This window comes from Podarcis raffonei, chromosome 3 (assembly GCF_027172205.1).
Source record: "Podarcis raffonei isolate rPodRaf1 chromosome 3, rPodRaf1.pri, whole genome shotgun sequence".
In the NCBI taxonomy this organism is placed as follows: domain Eukaryota; kingdom Metazoa; phylum Chordata; class Lepidosauria; order Squamata; family Lacertidae; genus Podarcis; species Podarcis raffonei.
In genome coordinates this window covers 94,799,596-94,825,990 of record NC_070604.1, presented here as the reverse complement: position 1 = coordinate 94,825,990, position 26,395 = coordinate 94,799,596, and the positions used below count along the sequence as shown (strand labels likewise).

Genomic DNA, 26,395 nt, shown 5'->3' with positions numbered 1-26,395 from the left:
TACCCAATGGCTTGGCTTTTATGTCAGCCTACATTTCTCATTCCATCCTCCCTCTTGCAGCCACATTCCTACCCCCAAAGCCTCAATGTATAATTGAGGCTGCAGGGGTTTGCTGGGGGGCACTCGTTTCCATGCAATTTAATTCCAGGAAAAAGATCCATTTGCAGCCACCTTAACCAAGAAAATGATGGAAGTGAAGTGATGAAATTTTGGACGTTATACTGGCATACTGTTCTTTCCTGAAGAGAAGCACACGTGTGTGGAAAGGGCGTGGGAGGAGCAACATTGTCCAATGACATTTGTTCTTGTGTCACGCCATGGCCACTGTTGGGAATGATGTTTAGTGTGACATGCTGGTATATCCATCAAAACACTGCTATTCCACAACAAGTACTGCAGTGTGCAAGGTGCAGATGTGCTAGCTTTATAATCAGGAAAACAAACACAATATTCCCCATGTCCGAAGGCAGCCAAAGTGTGAATGTGAGAAACAGGTATTTTGCAAACATCTGGCTCATACGAGAATGGGCACTGTCAGCAGCTGCCCATCTAGCAGGCCCCCTCCAGAAAACACATGTGTGCTCCTGAAATCTTGCAAGTTTAGACACACATGCACATTGCAGAATCAGAGTTGGAAGGGACTGCCAAGGGTCATCTATTCCAACCCCCTGCAATGGGGGAATCTCTTGCCCATTGTGGGGCTTGAACCCACAACCCTGAGATTACAAGTCTCATTCTCTACCAACTGAGCTATCCCAGCGGTCATTATGCTGCATAATGTACAAAGAGGCCCAAAAAACGATAATAAAACACGGGAAGTGACCAGATTTCTTTGGCAGCACTGCCCTAGGCCGATGGAAAGTTCTGCAAGTGCCGAAATGCTCAGACAACAACACAACATGATAAAGCTGCTTCCCACCCCCTTGGGCAAAGATAATCAGTTCCACGCCTGTCAGCCCGGAACTAAATGCATTTGCGCCGCCAAAGCAGCCATGGCGGCTGTTTTGCTAGGATAGTTACCAATGAATTCGAAAGCCTCTTCGAAGTACTGCCTGAGATTCTGCTTGTTGCTGTCTGTGGCCGGCAGCCGCTTGTAGTTGAGCAAGCCTTTCTCGTAATGGTAGAGAGGGAGGTGAGTGGTGACGTTGATGACGTAGCCGATGTTCAGCCGCTGCATCTTCTCCAAGTCCTGAGCGTCGTGCTCATTGCCAAGAAACAAGAAGGGCAAGATGGGCGTGAGCTCGGCGTTCTCAATGTCTGGGGTGGTCGGGATGGACTGAGGTAGCGTGCAGGTCACCGCGGCAGCAGCACCGCCCCCTCCTCCGCCTTCAGGGCACTCTTGGAGTTGGAGGGAGTTGTCACAGAGGTTTTCGTGGTTCTGTTTAAAACTGCTGAGTCCACCTGCAGCACAGAGGGATTTTAAAAAGGAGAAGGTCAGGAACCTGAGATATTAATTACTGGTAGTTAGTATCATCATCATCATTGATATTTATATCCCACCCATCTACGCAAAGGAGCCCAGGCTGATAAGCACACAAATGATAAAATCTTGCAATTCCAATAGAATATATAATACAACAACAACAACAACAATAATAGCAACAACAACTTATACCCCGCACATCTGGCTGGGTTTGCCCAGGCACTCTGGGCTGCTCCCAACAGAATATTAAAAACACAATAAAACATCAAACATTAAAAACTTCCCTAAACAGGACTGCCTTCAGATGTCTTCTAAAAGTCAGATAGAAGGCCCTCGGAGCTGGACCTCAGGCTGAACAATGGGAGTAGAGACACTCCTTCGGGTATACAGGGCCAAAGCCATTTAGGGATTTAAAGGGCCAGCACCAACACTTTGAATTGTGCTTGGAAACGTACTGGGAGCCAATGTAGGAATTTCAGGACTGGTGTTACATGGTCTCAGCAGCCACTCCCAGTCATATAGATGCAGTCATCTACCGTATATGCAGAATGAGAAATATCTCTACTTGAAAGGCTTGTTGGAAGACAATGGTCTTCAGTAGATGGTCTTCAGTGATGGCACCTTTGTGATATTTAACAGAGCGGAAATTCCAAAGGGTAGGGGAGGCAACTCAACACTGAAGTTCTGAGTGTAGAGCCTGGATAGCTCCGTTGGTTAGAACATGGTGCTGATGATACCAAGGTTGCAGGTTCGATCCTGGTATGGGACAGTTGCATATTCCTGCATTGCAGGGGGTTGGACTATAGATGATCCTCAGGGTCCCTTCTATGACTTACCCATTAGATTTGGAGGTTTGCTTTCAATCAAACTCTAGGATCTCCTAAAGGCATCTGCAGAAGGCCCTCAACTTCCGAGTGTACTGATTGATTGGGTATATAAGGGGTGAGATGAACTTTCTGGTATCCTGGTCCCCAAACTGTAGGGTGTTATACACTGGTAGCTAATTGGCACACAGAAAAAGTGGAATACTCCCAATACTTACCTGGGAATTGTAGTTTGTTAAGGATGCTGAGAGTTGTTAGGAGTCCTCTATTCCCAGAGGGGTTTAACAACCATTCCCTCTTTCTAGAGAATTCTAGTTCTGTCTCCTAACGACAATTAGAACCCTGGACAAACTACATTTCCCAGGATTATTTGGTGAAAGCCATGCTTGTTTAAAATGGCCTGCTTTAAATGTATAGTGCATACTATTTCAATGGGTCTACTCTGAGTCTTACTAGCAGTTGATATCACCCAATATATTTTAAGCATGCCTATTCTGAATGCACTCCAGTGACTGCTAAACTATTTTTCAAAACATAGTTTTTCAAACTTTAAACACACACACACACACACACAGTTGTGTTACACAGGTATTTTATAATTTTTTCACTTCCCAGATAGCACTTTTTTCAGATGCAGGAAAGGGGTAAATAAATAACCCCCCCCCTCTCTAAATCTCTCAAATCAGGGAGATGATCCATTTCGATTCCACAATAACATTTTTGTTTTGCCTGTGAAATGGTAACGCTCCTTATGTAGTTCCATAATTGATTATTCTGCTTCATAAAAGATGATTTCTCAAAGAGAGGACACTTGAAGGGTGAGGGAGTTTCAACCAATGCACCCCAGACTGATACACTTTTTAAAAGAATATTGTCCTAACGTACTTTGGGATTTTCCAATCTGTTGTCTAACGCTGTTCCACAAAATATAAAGAGAAAAACAGAAGCTTAAGAACTTTCTACACCTCGTTCTGAGATGACATCAGCTCAGGCTCCCCACCTGCCTGGTTTCCATGGCAATTACACAAAGACATACAATGACATCAGCTCGGCATGACATCAGCTCTTTGAGTGCAAACAATGCAAGAAGAGCTACTTTGTTTCAGGCCTTTTGGTACAACTGTGTTCTTGGGAGCCAGTGATGTAATGCTAACAGGTGGTTGGAGCAGCATTTGCCTAACAGGGAGGAGGAAAAATACAGCTATATCCCTTGTGTACACATGGGTGATTATAGGTTAAGCTTTCACTAACGGCATGTGAAATAAGGCACTAATGCAAGAGAAATGTAGCTTTATGCAAACTGACAAAGGTAAGAGAAAATTGCAAGAACCAGAGTCACCTTGTCTAAAAAGTGATGTAACTCTTGGAAAGAAGGTTGAAAAATAATAATAATTGCTTTTGGTAAAAGGCAAAGGTTCAAACTATGGCAGCTCAGAGACCTTTTAGTAACAACTCTTTATATTCTGATCTTGTCTATAAGCTTATGTGCCAGAATAAAAACCTTTAGACATTCCAGCTAAGATCCCCCCAAACATAAGACACTTATATTTTATAACAACAACAACAATAATAATAATAATTTATTTGTACCCTGCCCATCTGGCTGGGTTTCCCCAGCTACTCTGGGCGGCTTCCAACAAAGATTAAAAATACATTAAAATGTCACACATTAAAAAATTCCCTGAACAGGGCTGCCTTCAGATGTCTTCTAAATGTCAGGTAGTTGTTTATCTCTTTGACATCTGATGGGAGGGTGTTTCACTTTAATAGAGATGCTTTTAATAGAGATGTGAAATAATGAAACACCAACCGGTTATTTTAAGAGAGGAACACAAGGTAATAAGAACACAGGTAAAGAGGTGATGGACAGATTAGAGATCTGATTAACCTTTTGGCATTTTTGTTTGCTCGCTTATGAATCAGAAAAAGGCATTTCAGAAAGTTTGGCGTAAGTGAGCTTATTTTGCTTTGGGCTGCATCCAAGGCCATGATGGTCCCTTTCCCCCAATTCAGAGCTGGATACCTATTTTTACCTATGTCTTCCCTTATTACACAAGAAAGGTTAGTAGCATCAATAGATCACAACTCTGGCTTTAACCACAGCTGCAAACATTTTTTCTACTAATTCTCAGTGCTTATTTAACTATACCCAATTGTTCTTTTTGGGGGAAGTAGGGTTGTCACTCCCCTCAACACACACTGGAAGCCGGTGCAGGCTGGTCCATTAATGCTAAAGGGGCACAGGCCCAGTAGCCTCAGTTTACCCTCAGTCCGCCTCAACCTACCTGCCTTCTTACTTACAAGCAGCCTGACAGCTCCCTCCTCTTTAGTTTCAGTGCTGAAACAAACTTTGTAAGAGCTCATCAGGGAAGAGGGTGGGGGAGAAGAATAGAATTAGTTGGCTCTGTCGTCATTGGCTCCGACTCCCTCTACCCTTGGTTTCTGCCCTACTAGTCCCAATGGGCACCAGCCCATCAGGACAGAAGCTCCATCTCTTTAACAGCTGCAGGATGGCAAATTTCAATCTGCACAGACTTTCTCATCTCTATACTGTACCTGATTCATTTTTCTTGCTATGCAGCTCCTAAAAAACACAGGGCCTCTGAACCAAAGAGAGGGAGCAACCTCTTCAGTACTTCCTAGAAATATAAGAGCATTTCCAACTTTCAAAAATGTATTATTAGGGGAAATTTCTTGCAGAAAATTCCGTGTTATTTTCCCTAACATTTGCATTTTTTGTGCACAATACACACATTTCTTGCAAACCCAAAAGGAGTTTGATGGTTGCTGCAAGAGAGGGACTGCGAGGAACAACATGGGAGGGGTGTTTCTAGGACTAAGGTCAAACTGAAGCTCCCTTGTTCTTATTGCTTTAGGATGTTGCATGTTGTTTAAAGAATCTTGTTATATTTACAGTATAGAAATATGGTTTTGGGGTAGGTTGTCATATTTATGTTTTGCTATGTTATTATGAAATGGTTTTTGTAGTGTTTGAAATGCATCCCTGCTTCTTTGTTGTGAGCCACTTTGAGCATGTTTTATTTTCTGTAGAAAATCAGCATACAAATAAAATGAATGAATAAATGAATAAAAGACAACTATGTTTCACATTGTTTTGAGAAGTGCAAATTAGGTAGGTTCACCTTAAATGCAAAGTGAAATCAAATTTCTCCTCTCTCTCTACTAAAATGGCAAGCAAGCAAGGGAAAGTAGCCACCTTAAAAGGGATACCAGTATAAGAGGTAGCCAATAGTCAACCCTAAGCCTATACAAAAACACCCTTTCCTAATTCCAAAAAGCAAAGGGCCAGGAAAGTCACCAGCAACCATAATATGGGAGAGGGCAGGCGATTATGAACCATAGAAACTGATGAAGGGCAGCATATAAACATTTTAAATGAACAGTGCAGATTCCAAATTTCTATTTCAGGGAAGTGTACAACAGTAAATAGCAACAACATAAGCAGAAGTGAATAAAACAGAAACACAAAAGTACTATACACATTATTTAAAAAAACACCTGGGTAAATAAGAATGTCTCAGCTACTGTCTAACAGGCCTCCTTTCCCCATACAGAGCAGGCCAGTCTTAAAAAACCCCTCAGGAAACCATACTGGTTGTTCAACGACCACCCCATTGTGACTTCCTACAAGGCAGAAGTGCACCTCCTGCGGCCTAACCCTCTGTAGAGTCCTCCCTTGTGTAATTCATGAGTTAAGAGACCTTTAAACACTTCTGCTTTCCTGGACTCTTACCGTTTTTATTTTCGTTTCATTTCGTTTGGTACACCACTCTGTTTGATTTGAGATACACAGCTGTGTTTTATTTCCCTCTTGCTTTTAAGGAAATTTCACTGGCATGTATTGTTTTTATGCAAGCCGCTTTTTGCATAAATAAAAGTGAAAATCAATAAAATCAATAGAAATAGACATCTTTATTCTATTATTAAGGAGTATAACAATTGTATACCTAAAGCAAAACACTTGTGAACCAGGCATGTCTCTATAGGGAGGGCATCCAGCCTTGCTATGGAGATATTCCTGGTTCACAAGCATTTTGTTACTTTAGATTTCCTGAATCCAGGGAGGGCTTCTTAAGGAGTGGTCTGACCACTGGCTTCCTTCAAGCAGGTAGGGACCATCCCCTCTCACAGGGAAGCATTAACCACCTCCCTGGTCCCAGCCAAGAGTGGCAAGAGTCCAGAGCACAAGGAGTCATCCTGAGTGATCCAAGCACCTTGTCTACATGCGCAAGCCTTACTAACTGAAACTCATCCGACACAACAGGACAACAGTGCTCTGGACACCCCTTGAAATTAATCTGCTGTAGTAGCAGAGTCAGGATCCTGGGAGATGCAAACGATTTTCAAAATGCTTTGCGAACAAGCAAAAGATAAAATCTACCTGGTGAGGACTAAAGTTTATTTTTAAAATTGTTTTTATTAAAGATTTTCTTGGGTTACAAAATTATATACATTGTCTCTTTTCTGATGATAAAGTCTTTTTTTCAGACCATTCCTATTCAATATGAGACTGTGATACTGTATACAGTACAGTCGTACCTTGGAAGTCGAATGCCTTGCAGCTCAGACATTTTAGCTCCTGAACGCCGCAACCCTGGAAGTGATTGTTCCTGTTTGCGAACGTTCTTTGGAACCCGAATGTCCAATGCGGTTTCCGGAGCTTCCTGCAGCTAATTGGAAGTCGCACCTTGGTTTCCAAACGTTTTGGAAGTCAAATGGACTTATGGAACGAATTCTGTTCAATTTCTGAGGTATGACTGTATAAGATTGGGGAAGAGAAGTGGAGGGGGGGGAGAGGGGGGTTGTAAACTTCCATTCTTTTACATACAGTGGTACCTCTGGATGCAAATGGGATCTGTTCCAGAGCCCCGTTCGCATCTTGAAGCGAACGCAACCCATGTCTGCACATGCGCGGGTCGCGATTCACCGCTTCCATGCATGCGTGTGATGTTATTTTGAGCATCTGCGCAGGCGCGAGTGGCGAAACCCGGAATAATGTGCTCCGTTACTTCCGGGCCGCTGCGGAGTGCAACCTGAAAATGCTTAACCTGAAGCTACTTCAACCTGAGGTATGACTGTACTGTACATGTGAGGTTTTAGAACAGTAAACAGGTTCACACAGTCCATGCTGAAAGCATGGAGGGGGAAATAGGAAAACTGGCTATAGGGTGTGTGCGTGTGTGTGTGCGTGTGTGTGTGCGCGCGCAGATACATAAAGGCTTACATTCAGCACATTCAGCATACATTTATTTATAAATGGAAAGATTAATGTTTTTGGAATCTGACTGTATCAGTAACAATATGTATTGAAGTCCCTGCCAAAACATGCACCTGGGAACTATTGGGTTGCATCTGATTAAGTCAAACTCAGAGTTGTCCCATTGAAAAATCAGCTCTTTCAGTTGATCTGCTCCAAGTATGACTTAAGACACAATCCATTGGTTGTAATTGAGTTCAGAGTATGTTGTTGTTTCTAAACATATCTGTGTCATCATGTTGTTAGCCAGAGAGTAAACCAAAATTATATCCTGCTTGGAGATTATTGCAAGCAAGCTCACAGAGACCACCCAGTTATCTGAAGCTATCTTTTGGATGTATCTATGCAGAATCAGAAAAAGAAGTTATCAGATCCTTTCCGCTAGCAATGCCCCACAGCCCATCAACAACGATCATGGAATATATGCTGCAAAGTTCACTAACATCTAGCGATGGCATTAAAATATAAGTTCCGAGTCTGAAAAACAAGCACTTGATATTTCGAAAAGTGTTGCTGTCCTTGCCTATGACAGTTGATGAACTTTATATTTAAAAAATGTATTTTCAGCATAGCCCATTCCTGAAGGCCTTGGGGCCTGTGCTGTGTAATGTTTTATAGCTCCACTGATTTATTTTAATTCACCCAAAAGCAAGTTAACCAACCACCAGAAAGCCCTTCTTCTCCCAAGGACTTTCTGCAACACACTCTGGTTTATACCAGTTCAGCTATGTCTTCATTAGAATGCACCGCGAGGATAAAAGATCCTCACTAAAGCTAGTAAATGATCGCGATGATCAGTAACAAGTTGTGTTGGGGGATGGCATAAAGACGGCTCAGTTTTTTTGGGGTGCAACCGATAATTCTCTCATGCTGCCTCCACCCTTTCTCTGTGTCCTATGTAAAGCAGATATGGCAATGCTCTTAGATGTACAGTGGTACCTTGGGTTACAGACGCTTCAGGTTACAGACTCTGCTAACCCAGAAATAGTACCTCGAGTTAAGAACTTTGCTTCAGGATGAGAACAGAAATCGCGTGGCGGCAGCAGGAGGCCCCATTAGCTAAAGTGGTACCTCAGGTTAAGAACAGTTTCAGGTTAAGAACGGACCTCCAGAATGAATTAAGTACTTAACCCGAGGTACCACTGTATTGGCTATTCTTTGTGTTTAGGTTGTAAACCACACTGTGAACTTTGGATGAAGAGTGGTATAAAAAAATTAACAAATGATAACAATAATCTCACAAACGCCAGACCTCAGCCTGCCTCTGAACTTGGCTGGGATTATCGCAAAACAGTACCATTTTAAAGCAAGAAAGAAAAAAGTGCTATGCGGAATTATGGTGTACAGGTAACTTATACTTATTTTATTTACATGATGGCAGCGAGTGGGTGCGAGGGGAATAAATAAATAAATGGAGAGAAGAGAAAACCCACTCATCATTTATTTACACACACACACACACACACACACACACACACACACCCCTCAACACACATACCTGCACAAAGCTGCAGTTGCAGACTTATCCAGCTTTGGGAAGGCAGCGTGAGGCTTGGCCTTTGGGAAGGAGGTACGAGGGCTCTGGCAGACTCCTAGTGCTGACTGGGCTCTGGGAAGGCAGTGGGGGGGCTCTGGAAACCTGTTACAGCCCTTGTGCCAGCTTTCAAAAGCCAGACAAGCAGCCCTCCACCTTGCAAGGGGGAAGGATTCAGGGGTTCCTGGCTTTACGTGATTTTACTTATTCATACAACGGCCAGGAACATAACCCCCCCCTGCATTCTAAATATGTTCAGGAGGATTTTTATTATTATTTTTAAGTTTGGAAAACTATGCTATTTTGTTCATGCTCTCTGCCTGAGGCAGCAGGCCATTTTGGAAGTTCTGAAGTTTCCCCAGCATCACCCTTAAAAAAAAAAAAGCTGCAGAAAACATAGAACCGTTATCCTGACATTGGGTGGCGTTTATCCTCCCCACTCTCCGGAAATTCAGACCGGAGAGATCTTCTTGTGGCTCAAACAAAAAAGAGCTATCAATTTATATAACTCATATTAGTAGCCTCATAACGTCAGATCTATTCCCTCCAGCAGTGAAGCTGCTGAACCTGACAGTTCATTCACAAACGCTTTGCTTAGTTCACTCTCAGAAGAGCCTCTGTCTGGACGGTCGGAGTGGTAGAGTGGGTGGTGTTGGACTTAACACAGGCAGGAACTGGGTTTATATGCCCATTCAGCTGGTAAGCTCACAGGCAGACTGACCTAGAGTAATAGGGTGGCCACTTGCACATTGTCAAAAAGACAGAGATTTGCACAAAAATTGCACATGCCAATTGATACAGTAAGTATAGATGCAAATTTAGAAATAGCTGCTGTATTCTGCTGACAGCACACAGAATGCTCTAGTAGGATTCCCAAAGCATGTCCACTCTCTACTAAGCAACAACAACAGCAACAACACCACAACCCTATAGCTTCGTGGAGTTTTGTGGGGGGAGGAGAATGAATGGCTATTAAACCAGTTTAACTCTTCAGTATAGATATACCTGCATGCATCAGTTTCAAAACTAAATGGACAACTTAACTTTGTGTGTGTTTGTGTGTGCGGATCCTGTCCTAGTGCATCTTTTTCTCCCAGGTTTATTTTTAGAGTCACATCACTGCACAAGATAGAAGTTCAGCTGCTGAGCAATATTAGATGATTGACAGGAGATGGTACAGATTGCATTAGTTCAGACAGTCTGGGGATTTAAAAGACGGTTATTTCCAAAACTGGTATCAAATAAGTAACATTGGGGCAGTAAATTTCAAAATGTAGGCATATAAATACACACACACTGTTTTGAGTGCACACTTGTGAGTTCCTGCAAGAACAGCCTGTTTAAGAACTGTGACCTCATTTATTTATACTGCTACAGAAAGCCTTGCCAGAGCAACAGCTGATGACAGCCTTATGTATTTTTCCACTAAGCCAACAATTAAATGGCTTCTGTGGTTTTAATGAGCAGAGGACATTATGTCAAAACTGATTCAAAGCATGAGATGGTTGAAGGATAAGGCAATGTCATTTAAAGTACAGAAAAACAAAACACACACAGCAGGAATATACTTTGAGCTTGGGACCTTTCCGGGATACTGATCTCTGTAAGAGTATGAAAAATTGCTTAAGCCAATGTGGAAACACCCGCTGGTCCTTGCTTAATGGGCTAAAATTTGAAGTGTCATCACCGAACAAAAATGTTAAGGTGGGGAGATATGAAAAAAATGTTCTGTTATCCACTCATGTGTGCTGACTCTGCTCAGGCAATCAGTCCTATTGCATTCAGTGGGGTTCATTCCTAAGTATGCATTGCAGGGATGGGGAACCTTTGATCCTCCAGATGCTGCTAGACTACAACTCCCATCATTCCTGGCCATTAGCCATACTGGCTGGGGCTTGTGGGTGTTGGGAGTCCAACAACATACAGGTTCTTTGACTTTTAGTGTATAGGACTGCAGCCCTACTTGTTCATTTGAAAGTGCATTTCCAGGCATAGGCACTAGGTATACAAAATTGTACTCACCAGAGGTGGTGAGAGAAAAGCAAAATATAGATGTCATTAACTGGCAGGATGATGGGGAGGAGGAAAAGGATCCTGGCGAGGTGTGTAGCTAGGGTTGGGACATTCTGAAGCAAGGAAGGGTTGGGGAAGGAAGCACAAACTGGGTGACTGAGGGTGGCAAGGGGATGGAGGTCAAAGCACAGGAACCGGAGCAGGAGGACTCACCACCAGATCCAGAGAAGACCCCGTCTCCACAAACACGGCAGGCTCTAAGGCCTAGGGAGCAGCAGGAGGGGTGCTCTAAGAGGCTGAGACCTACAGCCCAGCTTCCTAGCTGGCCAGGTAGGGGTTGCTAGCTCTGGGAGAAGGTGTGTAATTCCTCTGCTAAAGTAGGTTTGGAACAGGTGAGGGTCACCTGCCTCGTGATGCAACAATAAGCATGCAAAGTATGAAAGGGAAGCAGAGCTGAGGTGCTGTGTCTGCTCAACTTCCCCTGTTGGTGGACCTTGGCTTGGATTCTCCTGGACCTTTACATGACTGTGCTTCAGGTTTGACTCTGGACTGCATCCTGACTGCTGGACTTGGCTTACTTGGCCTGACCCTGGACAGTGTTTCCTGACTTTTGGGCTTTGGGCTTTGCTTGCTTGGATTGATGCTGGGACTCTGAACTTTGGACTTGACATACTGACTTGCTACCAGGTAGGCCAGAGGTTTAGGACAGCAGAAGTCAGTGGTGCTGTCAGGGCAGGCCTTGGGGACTGAAGCCTAGGGCCCTGTCCTGCAGAACGAGCCTTTTTTTAAAAAAAGGAGAACCATGATAATTCTTGGATTACAGTTGCTGAAGTTCTACCTGTTGGTTCTTGGATAGAAGCCAAGCGGACTATTATGCTTACCTTCCACATAACCTTTACAGATGATCCACAATACAGGGCTATCAACCTGTAGGGCACAGGTTTCATTAGGCAGGTTGCCCCATGCATCAATTATAATTATGCACAAGGCAAGATGAAACGCTCCAGCAGAACTCCAAAAGGAAGACACACTCCCTTCTTGCTCAAGGCAAACTCAATTCAAGTGAGTCTTCATTACAGCCTCCACCAAACTTTTAAAGTAATTTCACCCACCAGCGTTAATCCATCAGTATCACCCAGGGATGTCAAGGAGAGGTTTGCTCTAAGGAAATTCAGCCCTTGGGTTTTAACTAAGGCAAACCATTCTGTTACTGTCTTATTGTCTCTGGCAATATCAGAAAATGGAAAAAGTACTACATATATCTTTAGGGTTACCACTAATCCGGATTCCTCATTGTTCTTCTAATCAAGCCATCAGGCATTCTGGTCAAGGAGGTCAGGTCAGGGAGGTCAAACTATTCCATAAAGGGAGGGAATCCAGGTTTAGAATTTATGTTTGACTCACAGTGTTATTTTTTAACTAACGTTTGTACTTCCATTCTAGTTGTACAGTTTGCACTGAAGATCGGAACAAGGAATGGTTAGGTCAATGGAGGCTGAAGCAATGATAAAGGGTTGATTCTCGGCTTGTTGGCTGAACTTGTGGGAGGGGGAGAGAAATGGATCACCAATTATTATGTCCAGCATCACCCTACCTAGAATAAGCCTTTAGCCTTCCTATGATTCTTACAGCCAACAGGTCCAGAAATTTATTTTCCAGCTCACAGAACCCATCTTGCTACATCTTTTTTTTTCAGAATTCAAAGTTAAATTACCTTTTATCCTCCAAGAGAAAAAGGGGGAAGCTTGTTATCTTAGTTAACATCCTTCCACATACACACACTCTGAAAAACACACACAAGTTGTTCAGAAAGCAAAAGACATCCAGGCAGGGATCAAGGGAGCTGAGAACTCTAGATGTAATTATTTTCCCCAATACAGCCATTACTAATTTTGAGAAGTAGTAAAAGTGCAACATTGATAATAATGGAGTACATTTGTGCACCTATATCTGCATTGTATAATTATTCTAATCAAAGATTGGTGGCAGAATTTTATGGCCGAATCCTGCGTATATTTACTTGGAAGTGGTCCCACTGATTTCAATGAGACTGGAAAACACTAGAAATGTGTACAAGTTTTCAGCCTTAAAAGCAGCAACCTTTGCTTAATGATCAAAGAAAAGGAGCACCCTCACACACCCTCACCCTCATCTCTACATGTGGGGTGGGCAACAAGGGACATGGTCAGGGACCACATGTCAGTGGGCATGGCCAGAATAGACCATGGGTGGAGCATGGGCTGCAGATAGGTAAGGCCACTGATACTCATTCCTCTGTATGCTATCCAGCACCACAGGTAGACTCCACTCAGCCTGCAAAACAATGACTGGGCAAACTGGGGGAGTGAGATTTACCTGCAACACTCAGTGGGTGAGGATTCAGAAGTATGGGTGGGCTTGTAAGAACATCTGGGGACCCAAGGTTGAAAAATGCTGCTCTAAAGCAATACTGTGATGACTCTAAACAAACTGTACTATGGAACTTACTCTATAGGAGGGATTGTGGTTTCATCATTGGTTGCTTTTTTAAGATAAAGGAAGCTAACACTGAAAAGCTGGGGCATGCAACCAGCAAAGAAAATCAAATGGCAGGCCTCTGCAATAAGAGGAAGTGGGTAACCTGATATGTTTCCACTCTTTTAAAAAGGCCTACAGGAATTGCATAACATGACAGCTCGAAGCTGGAAGAATGCTCGAGATCTAAATAAGAGAAGAGACGTGTGTCAAGACAGCATGAGTAGAAGATAGTTGTTCATCACCACCACCAGTAATGTTACGGTCACTATCCAAGCATTGCTTTGGATTTTCACAGCTATGTTCTACTAGGGTTGCCATGCACCCAGAATTTCCCAGGCATTGCCAGGATTCAGCCATTGGAAACAGTGTCTGGGCAGGAATTGCTTTAATTTCTGGGAAAATCCAGACTTATGGCAACCAAGTGTGTTTTAATAGATCTTGCAAAACTAAAAGAAGCTCAACGACTTTGGCCAAAAACAAAAAGCTCAACAACGTTTGTGTCCGGATTTCCACTTTTTGAAATACAGCAACCCTAGTTCTACACATGCTCCAAAAACCTAATGAAAACAGAGGCTGAAAAGCATAGGGTTCTGCCTGCTGTCAAATAATTGTTCTCTGGAGCCTTCAAAATGCACAGGGTTCTCCGCTGTGGCAGAGGCGCGGCATGGAACAGATATCTAGATTCTTTCCAGAGCAGAACACATGCATTTGTACCTTTCTTTAAAAAGTACAAAAGTACAAACTTCCACAGCCCATGCAACCAACAGACGAACATGGCAAAAAAACCTTGTGAGTATTTCTTAACTCTCCAATGGGGGTGGGACACTTGGGGCCCCCCAAATCATTTCTGGACTCCAACTCACATCAGCCTCGGTCAGTGGCCAGGGATGATATGAACTGCACTCTAGCTATATCTGGGGGGGGGGGTGTCACAGGTTGCCCACCCCATATACTCTGCAATAGGGGGAGAAAGATGTGGCAGCTAACTGACAACCAGAAGAGTTCCTTGGAAGCCACATTTTTCCCGAGAGCTTCAAAGGAGGAAAAAGGAAATTCCATTAGGACAGTTCTTCCTCCTACCCAAGTGTCAGAAGAGTAAGCTCATAGGCTTACTCTTGAGTGCCTACTCAATTCCAGTACTCAGGTTGTGTGTCATTTGCCACTAGCCGTGATGGCTATGGTCTGCCTCTGCTGTCGGAGGCAGTTTCCCTCCAAAGACCAGTTGCTGGAAATCACAGGCGGGAGTGTGAGCTGTGCTGCTTATGTTCCGCTTGTGAGTTTCCCATAGGCACCTCTGGTTGGCCACTGTGAGAACAGGATGCTGGACGAGATGGGCTTTTGGCCTGATCTGGCAGGATTCTTCTCTTCTCAACGATATAGCCAGTATTTATTAACCACTACCCAAATTACAATTCCTAGACACTGACACACACCCAACATCTCCACCATTAATACTTGAAATGCAACATTCCTCACTAAGCTTCCATTCTAGAAAGTTAGGGTTAACACCAAATGGATTTGTTTAGACATGGGTTTTATTTATAGCAAATGGGGGTGAAATTCCAGGATCATACACGACCTTATATACCATAGTCTCTTTCTAAGTATAACTGTACTTGGGTACGCATATCTAAAAAAAGATTCAAGAACCACTGCGAATTATATGAACTTTCACTTCAGATGTAGGTTGTGGGTAGGTATGAAATTCCCCTGCAGCACGTTTCAGGTGCAGGAAGGAGACCAGAGGCGCAAGAGGGGAGCTCGAATTGGGACTGGATACCAAGCTCTTACCTTACAATGACAGAGTGTCATTATACGGCCTAGGACCCTCGTACCTACGGGACTGCCTCTCCTGGTATGCCCCACAGAGAAACTTACGGTCTTCAAATAAAAACCTCTTGAAGGTCCCAGGCCACAGAGAAGTTAGGCTGGCCTCAACTAGAGCCAGGGCTTTTTCGGCTGTGGCTCCGACCTGGTGGAACACTCTGTCCCAAGAGTCTAGGGCCCTGCGGGACTTGACATCTTTCCGCAGGGCCTGCAAGACAGAGCTGTTCCGCCAGGCCTTTGGCCAGGGCACAGCCTGACTCCCTCCCTCGGCAATCTTCGCGGAGCTCTGGCCCAATGGTGGCCAGTGGCTTGAATTTAATTAATTTTATAATGAATGATTTTAGAGTGTTGTTTGTGTTGTACTTTTGTACTGTTTTATTGTTGTTAGCCGCCCTGAGCCCGGCTTCGGCTGGGGAGGGCGGGATATAAATAAAATTTATTATTATTATTATTATTATTATTATTATTATAGGCTTGTTCACATGTTACTCTTGAACACAGGTACAAGCGATCTCTGCACAAGTGTTTCTATGATGTGCTGATGGGCGGGGTGTAAATAATATATTTTATTATTATTATTAAGCATGTGAACACCACTTATGTGATAAACATAGCATTGCTTTGGGGGCTTCAAAGGAGGTATGGAAATGACCAGACCTTAGCAGCTGGCTTCATCCACCTCACCTCCACTGCCCAACGTAACATCTCCAAAAAATTGACAATAATGCCCCGTGTTTTGCTTTTGAAATCAGGCTGTGAAACAGGGGGCATTTTGACTAAGGCCCAGCCTGTATCAAATGTGTGGCAGGAGCACATGGATAATTAAATGTTCTTCCCTCTAGAAGCTGAGTACAATTCATGCCAATATCTACTCTGTCCACCATTCTGATGGCTTTATTCCATGAAGCAGTCTATAAGCTTGGTTCATAATAACACACATTTTTCACTCAGAGGGGAGGAGGCAAGTGTGTATATTTTACGCATTTTATTTTTATTTATTATTATGTAATAAGAGAGGAGATTCCTGCTAAACATCAGGAAGAACTTTCTGACAGTAAGAGCTGTTTGACAATGGAACTCTCCCTCGGGAGGTTGCGGATTCTCCTTCCTTAGAGGTTTTTAAGCAAAGGTTGGGTGACCATCCATCATGTAATGATCTAGTTAAGATCCCTACATCGAAGGGGGTTGGACTAGATGACTTCCAACTCTATGAGTCTATGGCATTTATATTCCACCTTTTCTCCAAGGAGCTCCAAGTGGCATACATAGTCCCACCCCGTTAATATTACCCTCCAGTCCATCATCCTGTTCTCATAGTAGCCAACCAGATGCCTGTGGAAAACCAGCAAGCAGGACACGAGTGCAAGAGGCCTTTCCCATCCTGTGGCTTCCAGCAACTGGTACAGTGGTACCTCAGGTTAAGAACTTAATTCGTTCTGCAGGTCCATTCTTAACCTGAAACTGTTCTTAAGCTGAGGTACGACTTTAGCTAATGGGGCCTCCCGCTGCCACCGCCACACGATTTCTGTTCTCATCCTGAGGTAAAGTTCTTAAGAGGAGGTGCTACTTCCAGGTTAGTGGAATCTGTAACCTGAAGCGTCTGTAACCCGAGATACCACTGTATTCAGAAGCATTACTGCTGCATATGCTTTACTCACTCGAAATATTTTGCACATGTCACACAACCAGCCTCAGAAAAAAGAACTTCTGGAACTTTCTACAACATGACATGCTCCTCAGAATTGTCGCCTGTGACACATGAAAGGCCACTTCATACAGGCATGGACGTCGCTCAGAATCTACATGATTAACAACTGAACCTGTGAACCGCACACCAGAAGAGGAGACATTTGCCTGAGGTTTTCCCATCTGCAATTGGATTTACAAAGCCACTGGTCACTCAAATGTTTCAGTCACAGAGTGACTCGACAAACTTGCGAACCCTGACACACTTGTTTTTGGAAATCAGCAATACATTACACAATGCTTCAAAATCAAGACTTCTCTACCTTCTAGAACAAGGGTCATTGTTGCTGTTGGGTCTACAGCCCCCTTCATCCATTAGTCCTGCAGGCTGAGGCAGGCTGGGAGTAAAATGGGACAGCGTTCTTCAACCATGGGTCTCCCATCATTCTTAGCTCACTTAGCCAGTGGTCAAGAAAGATGGGAGTTGTAGTTCAAAATCTGGGGACACAAGGTTGAAAAGAACCAATCCAGAGAGCCCCATATTAGCCACCCCTACTCAGGCTCCCTTCTAACTGCAATTCTGTGATATTATCAGGCACTGAAATGCTAGATCCCAAGCGCTATACCTTTTCAGAATGTCTGAACCCATATTTACTAGCTAAGTTGGTAGAGGACTACACACTAAGGCTCTGTTTGGAGCACCCTCCAAGTGCCGTGCAGGGGACAATATCACCACCTTCTGCATGCCTTGGAATCCTTTGTACATGTGCTGAGAAGCTTAGCTGCACTAGCTTTCTCTGTGCTCATCTAAGATCAATTGAGGAATCCATTCTGGGTGCTGCAATCCACTCCAGAGTTTGGGTAGAACAACACTGGATTCCACTCTCCACCAAAAACTCCCCAAGCAAAATTGCTAGAGAGGAAGCCAGTTATCTAATCAGCCAAATATGTGCAGTTTGAACACGAGCGCCTATATTAGTTACACAGCGGCAACTAGAACACTGAGAGAAAAAGGGTAGGTGATGTTTGCACTGTGGGAAAGCATGCAACTCATATGAATCCGGTTTCTCTCCGTGCTCAGACAGCATGTGGCAGAGGGCAAAAGGGTCCGTTTCACTTTTCCATTTCTCAAAGGGGTTTGGAAAGAGGAGCCTTCTGCACGGCCCCTCCCGTTCCCAATCGCCAGCATTCAAGCACATCCACCCCTCGAGTTAAGCTGTCAGGGTGAATAATTTGCAGCGCTCTGGAACAAATGAACTGGGAGCGTTCCATCCACTGGCAAGGTCAATTCCCCACCTCCACCCCCATTCCATTCGCTAGTTACCTGGAAAGGCAGGTTCATAAACAAACTCAGTCCCAAAGTAGATCATGACATAGCACTGCAGTCCCTTTTGGGTATTCGAAGCAGCTAGTTTATAAAGGATTCACACCCCTGGGCATAGCCAGGACTTTTGTTAGGGGGGCAGGCTTTTGTTAGGAGGGGGCAGAACCTCAGATTTGTATTGATTTTGATTGATTGGGGGGGGGACAGCTGCCCCCTGCCTCCCCGGCTACACCCATGTCCAGACCCTGCCCTTTCATCATTCTTCACAGAGTGCCTTCTCTCCACAAAACCTAGACTTTGGGTGGGGAAACATTGCCCTCAGATGCTGGAATCCCAACTTAGCCAGTGTCGCCAATAGTCATAGGCGGTGTTAGAAACTCAGATATATAATTTAATCGCCAAATGGTGTCTTAAACCTAGGTTATGGCCGCCACAATGGAATGTCTAGGCACTATCCCCCCACCCTGTGGAGTTTATTGTTGTCATTTGTATTTTAAAGAACTGATCTCAAAGCAGTTTACAACATTAAAACATCAAATAAAACATATTCAAGCTTCAAGGAAAATATTTCAGGTCCTTCTCTAAGTGATATTTTGCCCCCCCCCCCCCCCAGTCACCAGCCTGGCATCCAGAGATCTCCACATGGTCACAATTGGACATGAGCTAGTCGCAAAAATGCACCTGGCGCCGGGCTAATTTCTAACACTGATCAAAGGTGGTGGGAGTTGTAAGTCCAGCAACATCTGAAGGACCATAAACTCCCAATTCCTCATTTAGAATCATAGAATTGTAAGTTGGAAGGGACACACTGGGTCATTTGGTCCAACCCCACACAATGCAGGAATTATGCCCTCATCTATCCCTGGGTGGGCTCGAACCACCAGCCTTCTAGTTAACAGCCAGATGGATGCACTGACCAATTAAGATCATCATTTTCTTTTACTCCCAAGTCTTCAGTATATGAATGCAAAACAAGGTTCTATCAACTAGAAGTTGAAGGCGAGGGTGGGGGGTGGGATCAGGATGAATGCTGGGTGGGAAAGAAAATATAAGATTTCCCCCCACTTTTGAGCTATTGCTATTCTTGAACTGTACTTCAGAATTTAGTTCTCTTCTATCACAAATGCATACATTAATTAAAATGTATATCCAGAGAGATATTTGTTTCTGCATGACAATGCTGAGGTCAACATAACCATTTAAGACTAGATGAAAGCAAACATTCCCCCGCCCCTGTTTCCCCCCAATTAGCAAAACCTAAGAAACCTTAAGGCAATTCTGGGATGATGCAGAAGCCTGCAGCTATATCAACATGGGTATATTTGGAATGACTGTTTGAATAAAGCTAGGGCATTCATATTTTTAAAATACATAAATTAAATATGTGCTGTGTGTGCTAAATTGTACATAATACATGTTGATGTTTCTGTCTGCCGAAAAGCAGAGTTGCCTGCGTTGGTTTAAGGCTCAACCCTTGAACTCTACCCCAACACAAGGCAACTTTTTCGGAGGATTGCCATTGCTCCAAGTTACCCAAGCATCTTCGGTCTCTAAAGCAGCGGGACCTTGCCTTTTACAAACTGGTTGCTCCAATGGAATCTTGCACCTGGGGTCAATGAATCAGTTAGGTTTCACTGGGCTGGTACAAGCATTTACTGAAGCCATATTGCTGGTTCTTTTCATCGTAGTTTAGAACCACTGGCTGTAGGGATTCCTCCATGGAGGAGAAATGGAAGAAATAAGGCAGAACAATTCCAGGAAATTTCTTTCACACAGAACAGGATGATGGATATTCTGGAGTAGCAGCAGCAGTCTGAAATACTTTCCCTCAATAAAGCCCATGAATGCCCAACCTCATATTTTTAAGATGACGTTTTTATTCTGGAAGGTTAACAACCCCTCAACACTGTAAACTGATCTCAGTATGATTTTGTATTGTTTACAATGTTGAATATTAATGCTGGAGTTGTTATAGCTATATTAGTAATTTACTGTGTGGAGTATACAATGCTAAAAGTACTTCGAATTAAAGAAAAGCAGGAGGAAATGTCTCTCTCATCTTAATCACAATATAGTGCTCTTTTTGTCTGACTACATATTCATTTCTTTCCAACCTCTGTTTACAGTCCCCCAAAAGTTGTGTGTGTGTGTGTGTGTGTGTGTGTGTGTGTGTGTGTGTAGACCTGCAATTCCTGATTAACATGTCAGATGAAGTGAACTGTAGTCTACAAAAGCGTATGCCATAAAAATTTGGTAGGCTTCAAGTTGCTACCAGACCCTCTGCTATAGCTGGGCAGGGTGCGGGGAGAAACTTGGTTTGGTTTCCATTTTAATTCATTAATGGCTCTAATTCACACATCCTGTAAGAATGTGCAAACCAAATTGCATCAATCTTCACAATCCTCCAATTTTTGTGATGCAGTTCTCCAACTAATGTATATACACTTTGCATATTAGGGAAATGTGTATGTAAAAAAAATGCATTTATTTGTGAAAAATCAAATATGCAAAAAAAGCAGTAAACCGGGGGAACTACCTGACCCTTGGGGTCCCTTCCAACTCTACGATTCTACATTCAAAAATGTGTCCTGTTAGGAGAAATGCAGACTAAAATAATGAATTCCCATTAAAGACTTAACAAACTGATGCAGAAAAGTGGTGAACCGAATTCAAGATTTGAAAAATGATAAAAGTGAAGAAGCTGACAGATCCTTCGATCCTGCTTGCAACAGCTGAACATGGTTGTCCCTCTGGAAGTCGTTACAGATTTGTTCCCCTCTCTTCAAGTCAGCAGATGCAACAAATATGTTAGCGTGTAATATCTAACTAGGTCTCAGAAAACCCTTTCTCTAGATTAAAGGAGACCTCTCTTTCTAACTCGAATCACTGTAGAGAACAACTAGATCTTTGTTTTTGTTTGTCCACCGGGCTCAAGGAACCCACAGGATGATTAAAGCAACAGAGAACTATAAATGCCACAGAATTTCCCCTGAAGCAAGACTGGAGCCAAATTTGGAGGCTCCTCTGAAATGAAACATCTGTAGCAATTTCTGGGAAAAGATCTAATACTTCAGTTAAGATCAAAGGTATTTCCTGCCAGGGAAGAGTTCACACCCCTCAAAGCGAAACAAAATACTCTGCCGATAATAGAGCAATATTAGAGACTAGGACACTCTAACTTTACAGCATCAAATACTGAGTAGTACAGTGGTACCTCGGTTTAAGAACAGCCCTGTTTATGAACTATTCGGTATACGAACTCCACAAAACCGGAAGTAGTGTTCCGGTTAGCAAACTTTACCTCGGTCTACAAACGGAAGCCGAATGGTGGAAGGGCACCGGCAGCAGGAGGCCTCATTAGGGAAAGCGTGCCTAAGATTAAGAACGGCTTTGGTTTAACAACAGACTTCCAGAACGAATTAAGTTTGTAAACCAAGGTACCACTGTAGTACTCTAGTGTGCTAGAGAGGTGTCACCGCATCTTAAATCAGACATCTTATATCAGACAGAGAGAATTTCAGAGGAAAGGCAGTTCAGGGAGCTTGATCTAATCAAAGTTTAACTAAGAGAAATGAAAGGTAAGAAAAAAAGATTGAGATTAGCCCCCTTAATCAAGACAGATAACAAAATGCTGCAGTGTGGAGTATTCCTGTTCAACGTTTTAGCCAGCCAGCCATGCCTTTTCCAAAAACACTCCCTTTGATTTCTACACCCTCCTAGTTTTTTGCTCCAGCAGTCAGCATTTTGCACTCACGGAGCATGCTCAGGCTAATTTTGGGTCATCCTCCCTCTACACCCAACCCTTAGGATCCCCTCCCCAATGTTTTTCTGCTCCTGCAAATCCTAGGGTTCTCCCAAGCCTGCTGATCCCATATGGCTAATAAGGATGGGCACTTTTGGGAATGTGTGCACTAGAATCTTGCAATATGCTTTACATACAACTGCCTTTAGAGAGACCTCTAAAACTCCAAAATGGTACAGAGTGCAGCAAGAAGAATGCTTGTGGGAATCGAATGTCAGAGCATTTTGACTACCAGCTCCCATATGCATCTGTGCAAACTCTACAACCAGTTTCAAAAGCCCTGCACTGTAGCCCATCAATAAAAGGGGGTTGGGGCTGATGGGTACAAGGCCTTTTTAACTGTGGCTCCATATTTCTAGAATATGTTTTCTCATGAAATGCATACGGCCCTGTCATTAGTGACTTTTCAAGGAAGTCTCAACACATTTTAATTTTGATCCAGTTATTAACTGCCATGTCTTAATGGTGTTATATTGCTCATCTTTCCATTTTTGAACACACCACCTAGATCTGGTGTGCGGAACCTTTGGCCCTTCAGATGCTGCTGAACTACAACTCCCATCATCCCTGGCCGTTGACCATGCCGGCTGGGGATTATGGGAGTTGTAGTTCAGCAACATATTGAAAGCCAACAGTTCCCCACACCTGACTTAGAGGAAGAACTGCATTTCAAAATTCAGAGAGGTGCAGATTTCCAAGGGTGGCTCTGTTTTGGCCCATGTATCATTTCCAGAAGTGCAAATCAAGTAGGTTCACCTTTAAATGTGAACTGAACTACACCCCCCCCTTCTCACTACTTCTAGTGCACCTACATGGTGCCACATCTTCCTTTCATCAAATACCCCCTCAAAACCTGCTTTTCCCGTGGAGCCTGGGATCAGACTCCCCATAGCCATACAAACCAAGCGCAAGCATGTGGAAGTAAAATAAATGCATACAGGCACACAGGCCCCATTTACACAGGTGTTACATTTCAAGGCACCACATGCATCAGTGAAATCCTGTATATTTGAAAAGCCTGCAAACCCCCCATTCTGTCTCTGCCCTGCTCCGTTCTGCCCCCCTTTTGGTGACATTTTTGGGTCACTTCCTGGTTTGCTGCAATGTGTGTATGCGCAGTTGCACACATTAAAGGGGGGGGGCTGCCTGTATATTTACCTGTCTCCCTCCTTCGTCTTCTCCATGTTGAATTTTAGACTGTGGCCCAGACCTGACCTCTGGTTTGTAACAAATAATGAGGCCATGTGGACATTCTTGGAGGAAGAATTCACAGCGGCTCATTTTGCCCACCATCCGTGATGAGGAGTGGGGCAGAAAATGGAGCGGCACCAACTGAAAATACAGTATTAGACTTGGTGGCTTCAACGTTTCTAAGCTTTGTTTACAAAATGCATGCTAAACAAACATGCTAAACTAGGTCACTCTCCAGGGCATCAGGGTAAAAAAAAACCCCTATGCAAATTACCCTATGCAAATTAGCCTAATTTGCACAGGATTTTTCTCCCCAGAAAGGAAAACTTATATCACTGCCAAAGATATCTAATTCCCACTAAAGAGCTCTCTGCTGGATCAGAACAAAAGTCTATCTATTCCAGATCACATTTCCATAGTGATCAGCCAGAAGTTCCTGGGAAGCCCAAAGAGGTAGGGACCAAGGACGATAGCCCTGTCCTGCTCTTCCTTTCTGCCCAGATGTGACTTTCTGCCTAACTTTAGCAGGATTGAAGCTGTAGAGTCAATCATTACAACAATGGAGTGGTGGATTGAAACAGGGGATTCCAATGTGATCTTTCACAAGCCGAACAGAAGTACAGAAAGGCCTGCCACCTCCATTGTGCTCACACCCTGAACCCTCTGCATCTGTTACCTTATTCCCTTTCGCCAAGGTGATTTCCCCCTCCATTGCAAAGAAGGACAAACCTGAGGATGCTGGATAGCTCAGTTGGTAGAGTATGAGACTCTTAACCTCAGAGTCACAGGTTTGAGCCCCACGTTGGGAAAAAGTTCCCTGCATTGAAGGACCCTTGTGGTCCCTTCCAGTTGTCGTTGGGCTATAACTCACGTTTCCCCCAACCATTGGCCATGCTGGCTGAGGGCGCTGGGAACTGTAGCCCCAAAACATTTGGAGGGCCACAAGTCCACCATCTCTGTCTTGGAGCATTTCTGCATGCAACCAAATTGTTCAAAGGCCTATGTATTTTGCAGAGGAAGCCCTGGGCTTTTTTGCCCATCGCTACATTTTCAGGATCCTTACCCTTTTCACAGAAATATACTTTCCTTGGATGATGGGGGAATGTTAAGGAACAGTCTCCCTCGGGAAGTTGGGAACTCTCCTTTCTTGGAGTTTTTTAAGCAGAGGTCGGGTGGCCATCTGTCCTGGGTGCTTTAGTTGAGATCTCTGAATTGTAGAGGGTTGGACTAGATGACCCCTGGGATCTCCCTATTCTGTGATTCAAAAGCATATTCTCTGAAAATTACCTATACAGAACATAAATGTCTATGTGCTTCGACTCTGGAATATTTACATTAGACTCTGATTTTAAGTGAAACAGTGGAGAGGAAATCCAAAAGAGCAAGGCATTAAAGCACGTGCCTCATTTTTTACATAAGCTGAAGGTGCTTTATCACTTTGCACAGACTTAGTCAGCACACGTGTCTGCACTGAGCACTCAGAAAGGGACTTGTATGAAATATTAATCTGCCCATTTGGGGATTTTAGTGCTGATTCGCTCCTTCATCCAGCCAGCCGGGTATTGGTATCTAATGCAACACTGACTGTTTGCCCTTCATTGCAGCCCTCGTTCCGAAACAAAATCAGCAGCTGGCGCTGTCATGTGGGGGATTATGTGAGCATTAAGACAACACAAAGGGCAACATTCAGCGATTTGGAAGAGGGGCGACGTAAGAATCTCCTTGGGTGGATTTAGAGATCTGAAACCCTGTGAAAGGTAGAGAATGCTCATTTTGCTTAAGCCGCAGGTTTAATGAAAAACAACCATGTTTACAACAACTGTGATGCAGAAGTCAGCTTTTTTTTACAGCAAGGAACAGAGCATCACCACCTCCTAAAGTCTACAGATGAAGCACAAGAGCAGCGGCCGGCCAAAAGTTGGCAATCCCAAGTGTGCCCTTCCCTCAGCTGCAATGTTATCTGTGTTCTCCTTCTCCAGCATTTCTCAAAAGGCTTGTGACTAAAACTGGGGAGGGGAAAAGAGTTACTTTGCCCATATAATAATTCTACCCTTTATTCATTATGTGGCCCTGGATCCCAGCCAACACTAACAATAAAATGGAATTGTTGTTGTCTGGAAACAGGGCTGTCACCACAGGGCAGGCAGGGCCCTTCAGGGATATTCCAGGCCCTCACCCTGGCTGCTCAGCTCTCAGCAGGAAGCCATCCCCTGGCTTCTTCACTCCTGGAGATATACGGTAAGGAAAACCAAGCAGTGGTATTTGAGCCTACTGCTCACTTAGTAGTTCTTAAGGAGCATTGATGCGTACTCCCCTCCTCTCAGTCAGAAATAGTACAGTCCAAGGGCTATAGCATGTGATTCCCCTGACCATCAATTTCAGTTTTAACTCCCAGACTTCCTACATCAAATGGCCTGTTTTACTCAAGATGAGCATAAAAGGGGACCAAGTATTCCATTTGAATAGTGAACCAAGCAGTGTTCGAAATTAGCCAGGTGCATGTCACACTTGGCTTTCGACCACTTGTGACCACGTGAATATGCCTGGGCTCCAGGATGGTCCCTGACATCTCCACCATCTGGAGGTGTCTGCCTGGGAGCCACTGTATCTGGACTGTTTTTGCACACTAATACAGTACCCTATTCTGTAGAATTCTATCAGTTATATTTTATCTGCACAATTGGAATGAATTTCTGGAACCAAAATGTTTTACTATGTTTTTATATATGCTGGAAGCCACCCAGAGTGGCTGGGGCAACCCAGTCAATTGGGTGGGGTACAAATACAGTGGTGCCTCGCAAGACGAAAAGAATCTGTTCTGCGAGTCTCTTCGTCTAGCGGTTTTTTCGTCTTGCAAAACAAGCCCATTGACGGATTAGCGGCTTAGCGCTATTAGCGGCTTTTAGCGGCTTATCGGCTTAGCGGATAAGCAGCTTAGCGGCTTAGAAAAAGGGGGGGGGGAAACCCCACAGGAAC

The 26,395-nt window shown here is 43.8% G+C and overlaps 1 protein-coding gene across 3 annotated transcripts in view; it reads right to left on the bottom strand.

The window, feature by feature from the left end:
- DUSP10 (dual specificity phosphatase 10) overlaps positions 1-26,395 on the bottom strand; it is a 50,094-nt gene that overhangs the window by 7,434 nt on the left and 16,265 nt on the right. For all 3 annotated transcript variants that reach the window (XM_053383115.1, XM_053383113.1, XM_053383114.1), the window contains exon 3: positions 1,021-1,401. In XM_053383115.1, the coding sequence (XP_053239090.1) occupies positions 1,021-1,401 (381 nt within the window). The remainder of the gene's footprint in view (positions 1-1,020; positions 1,402-26,395) is intronic.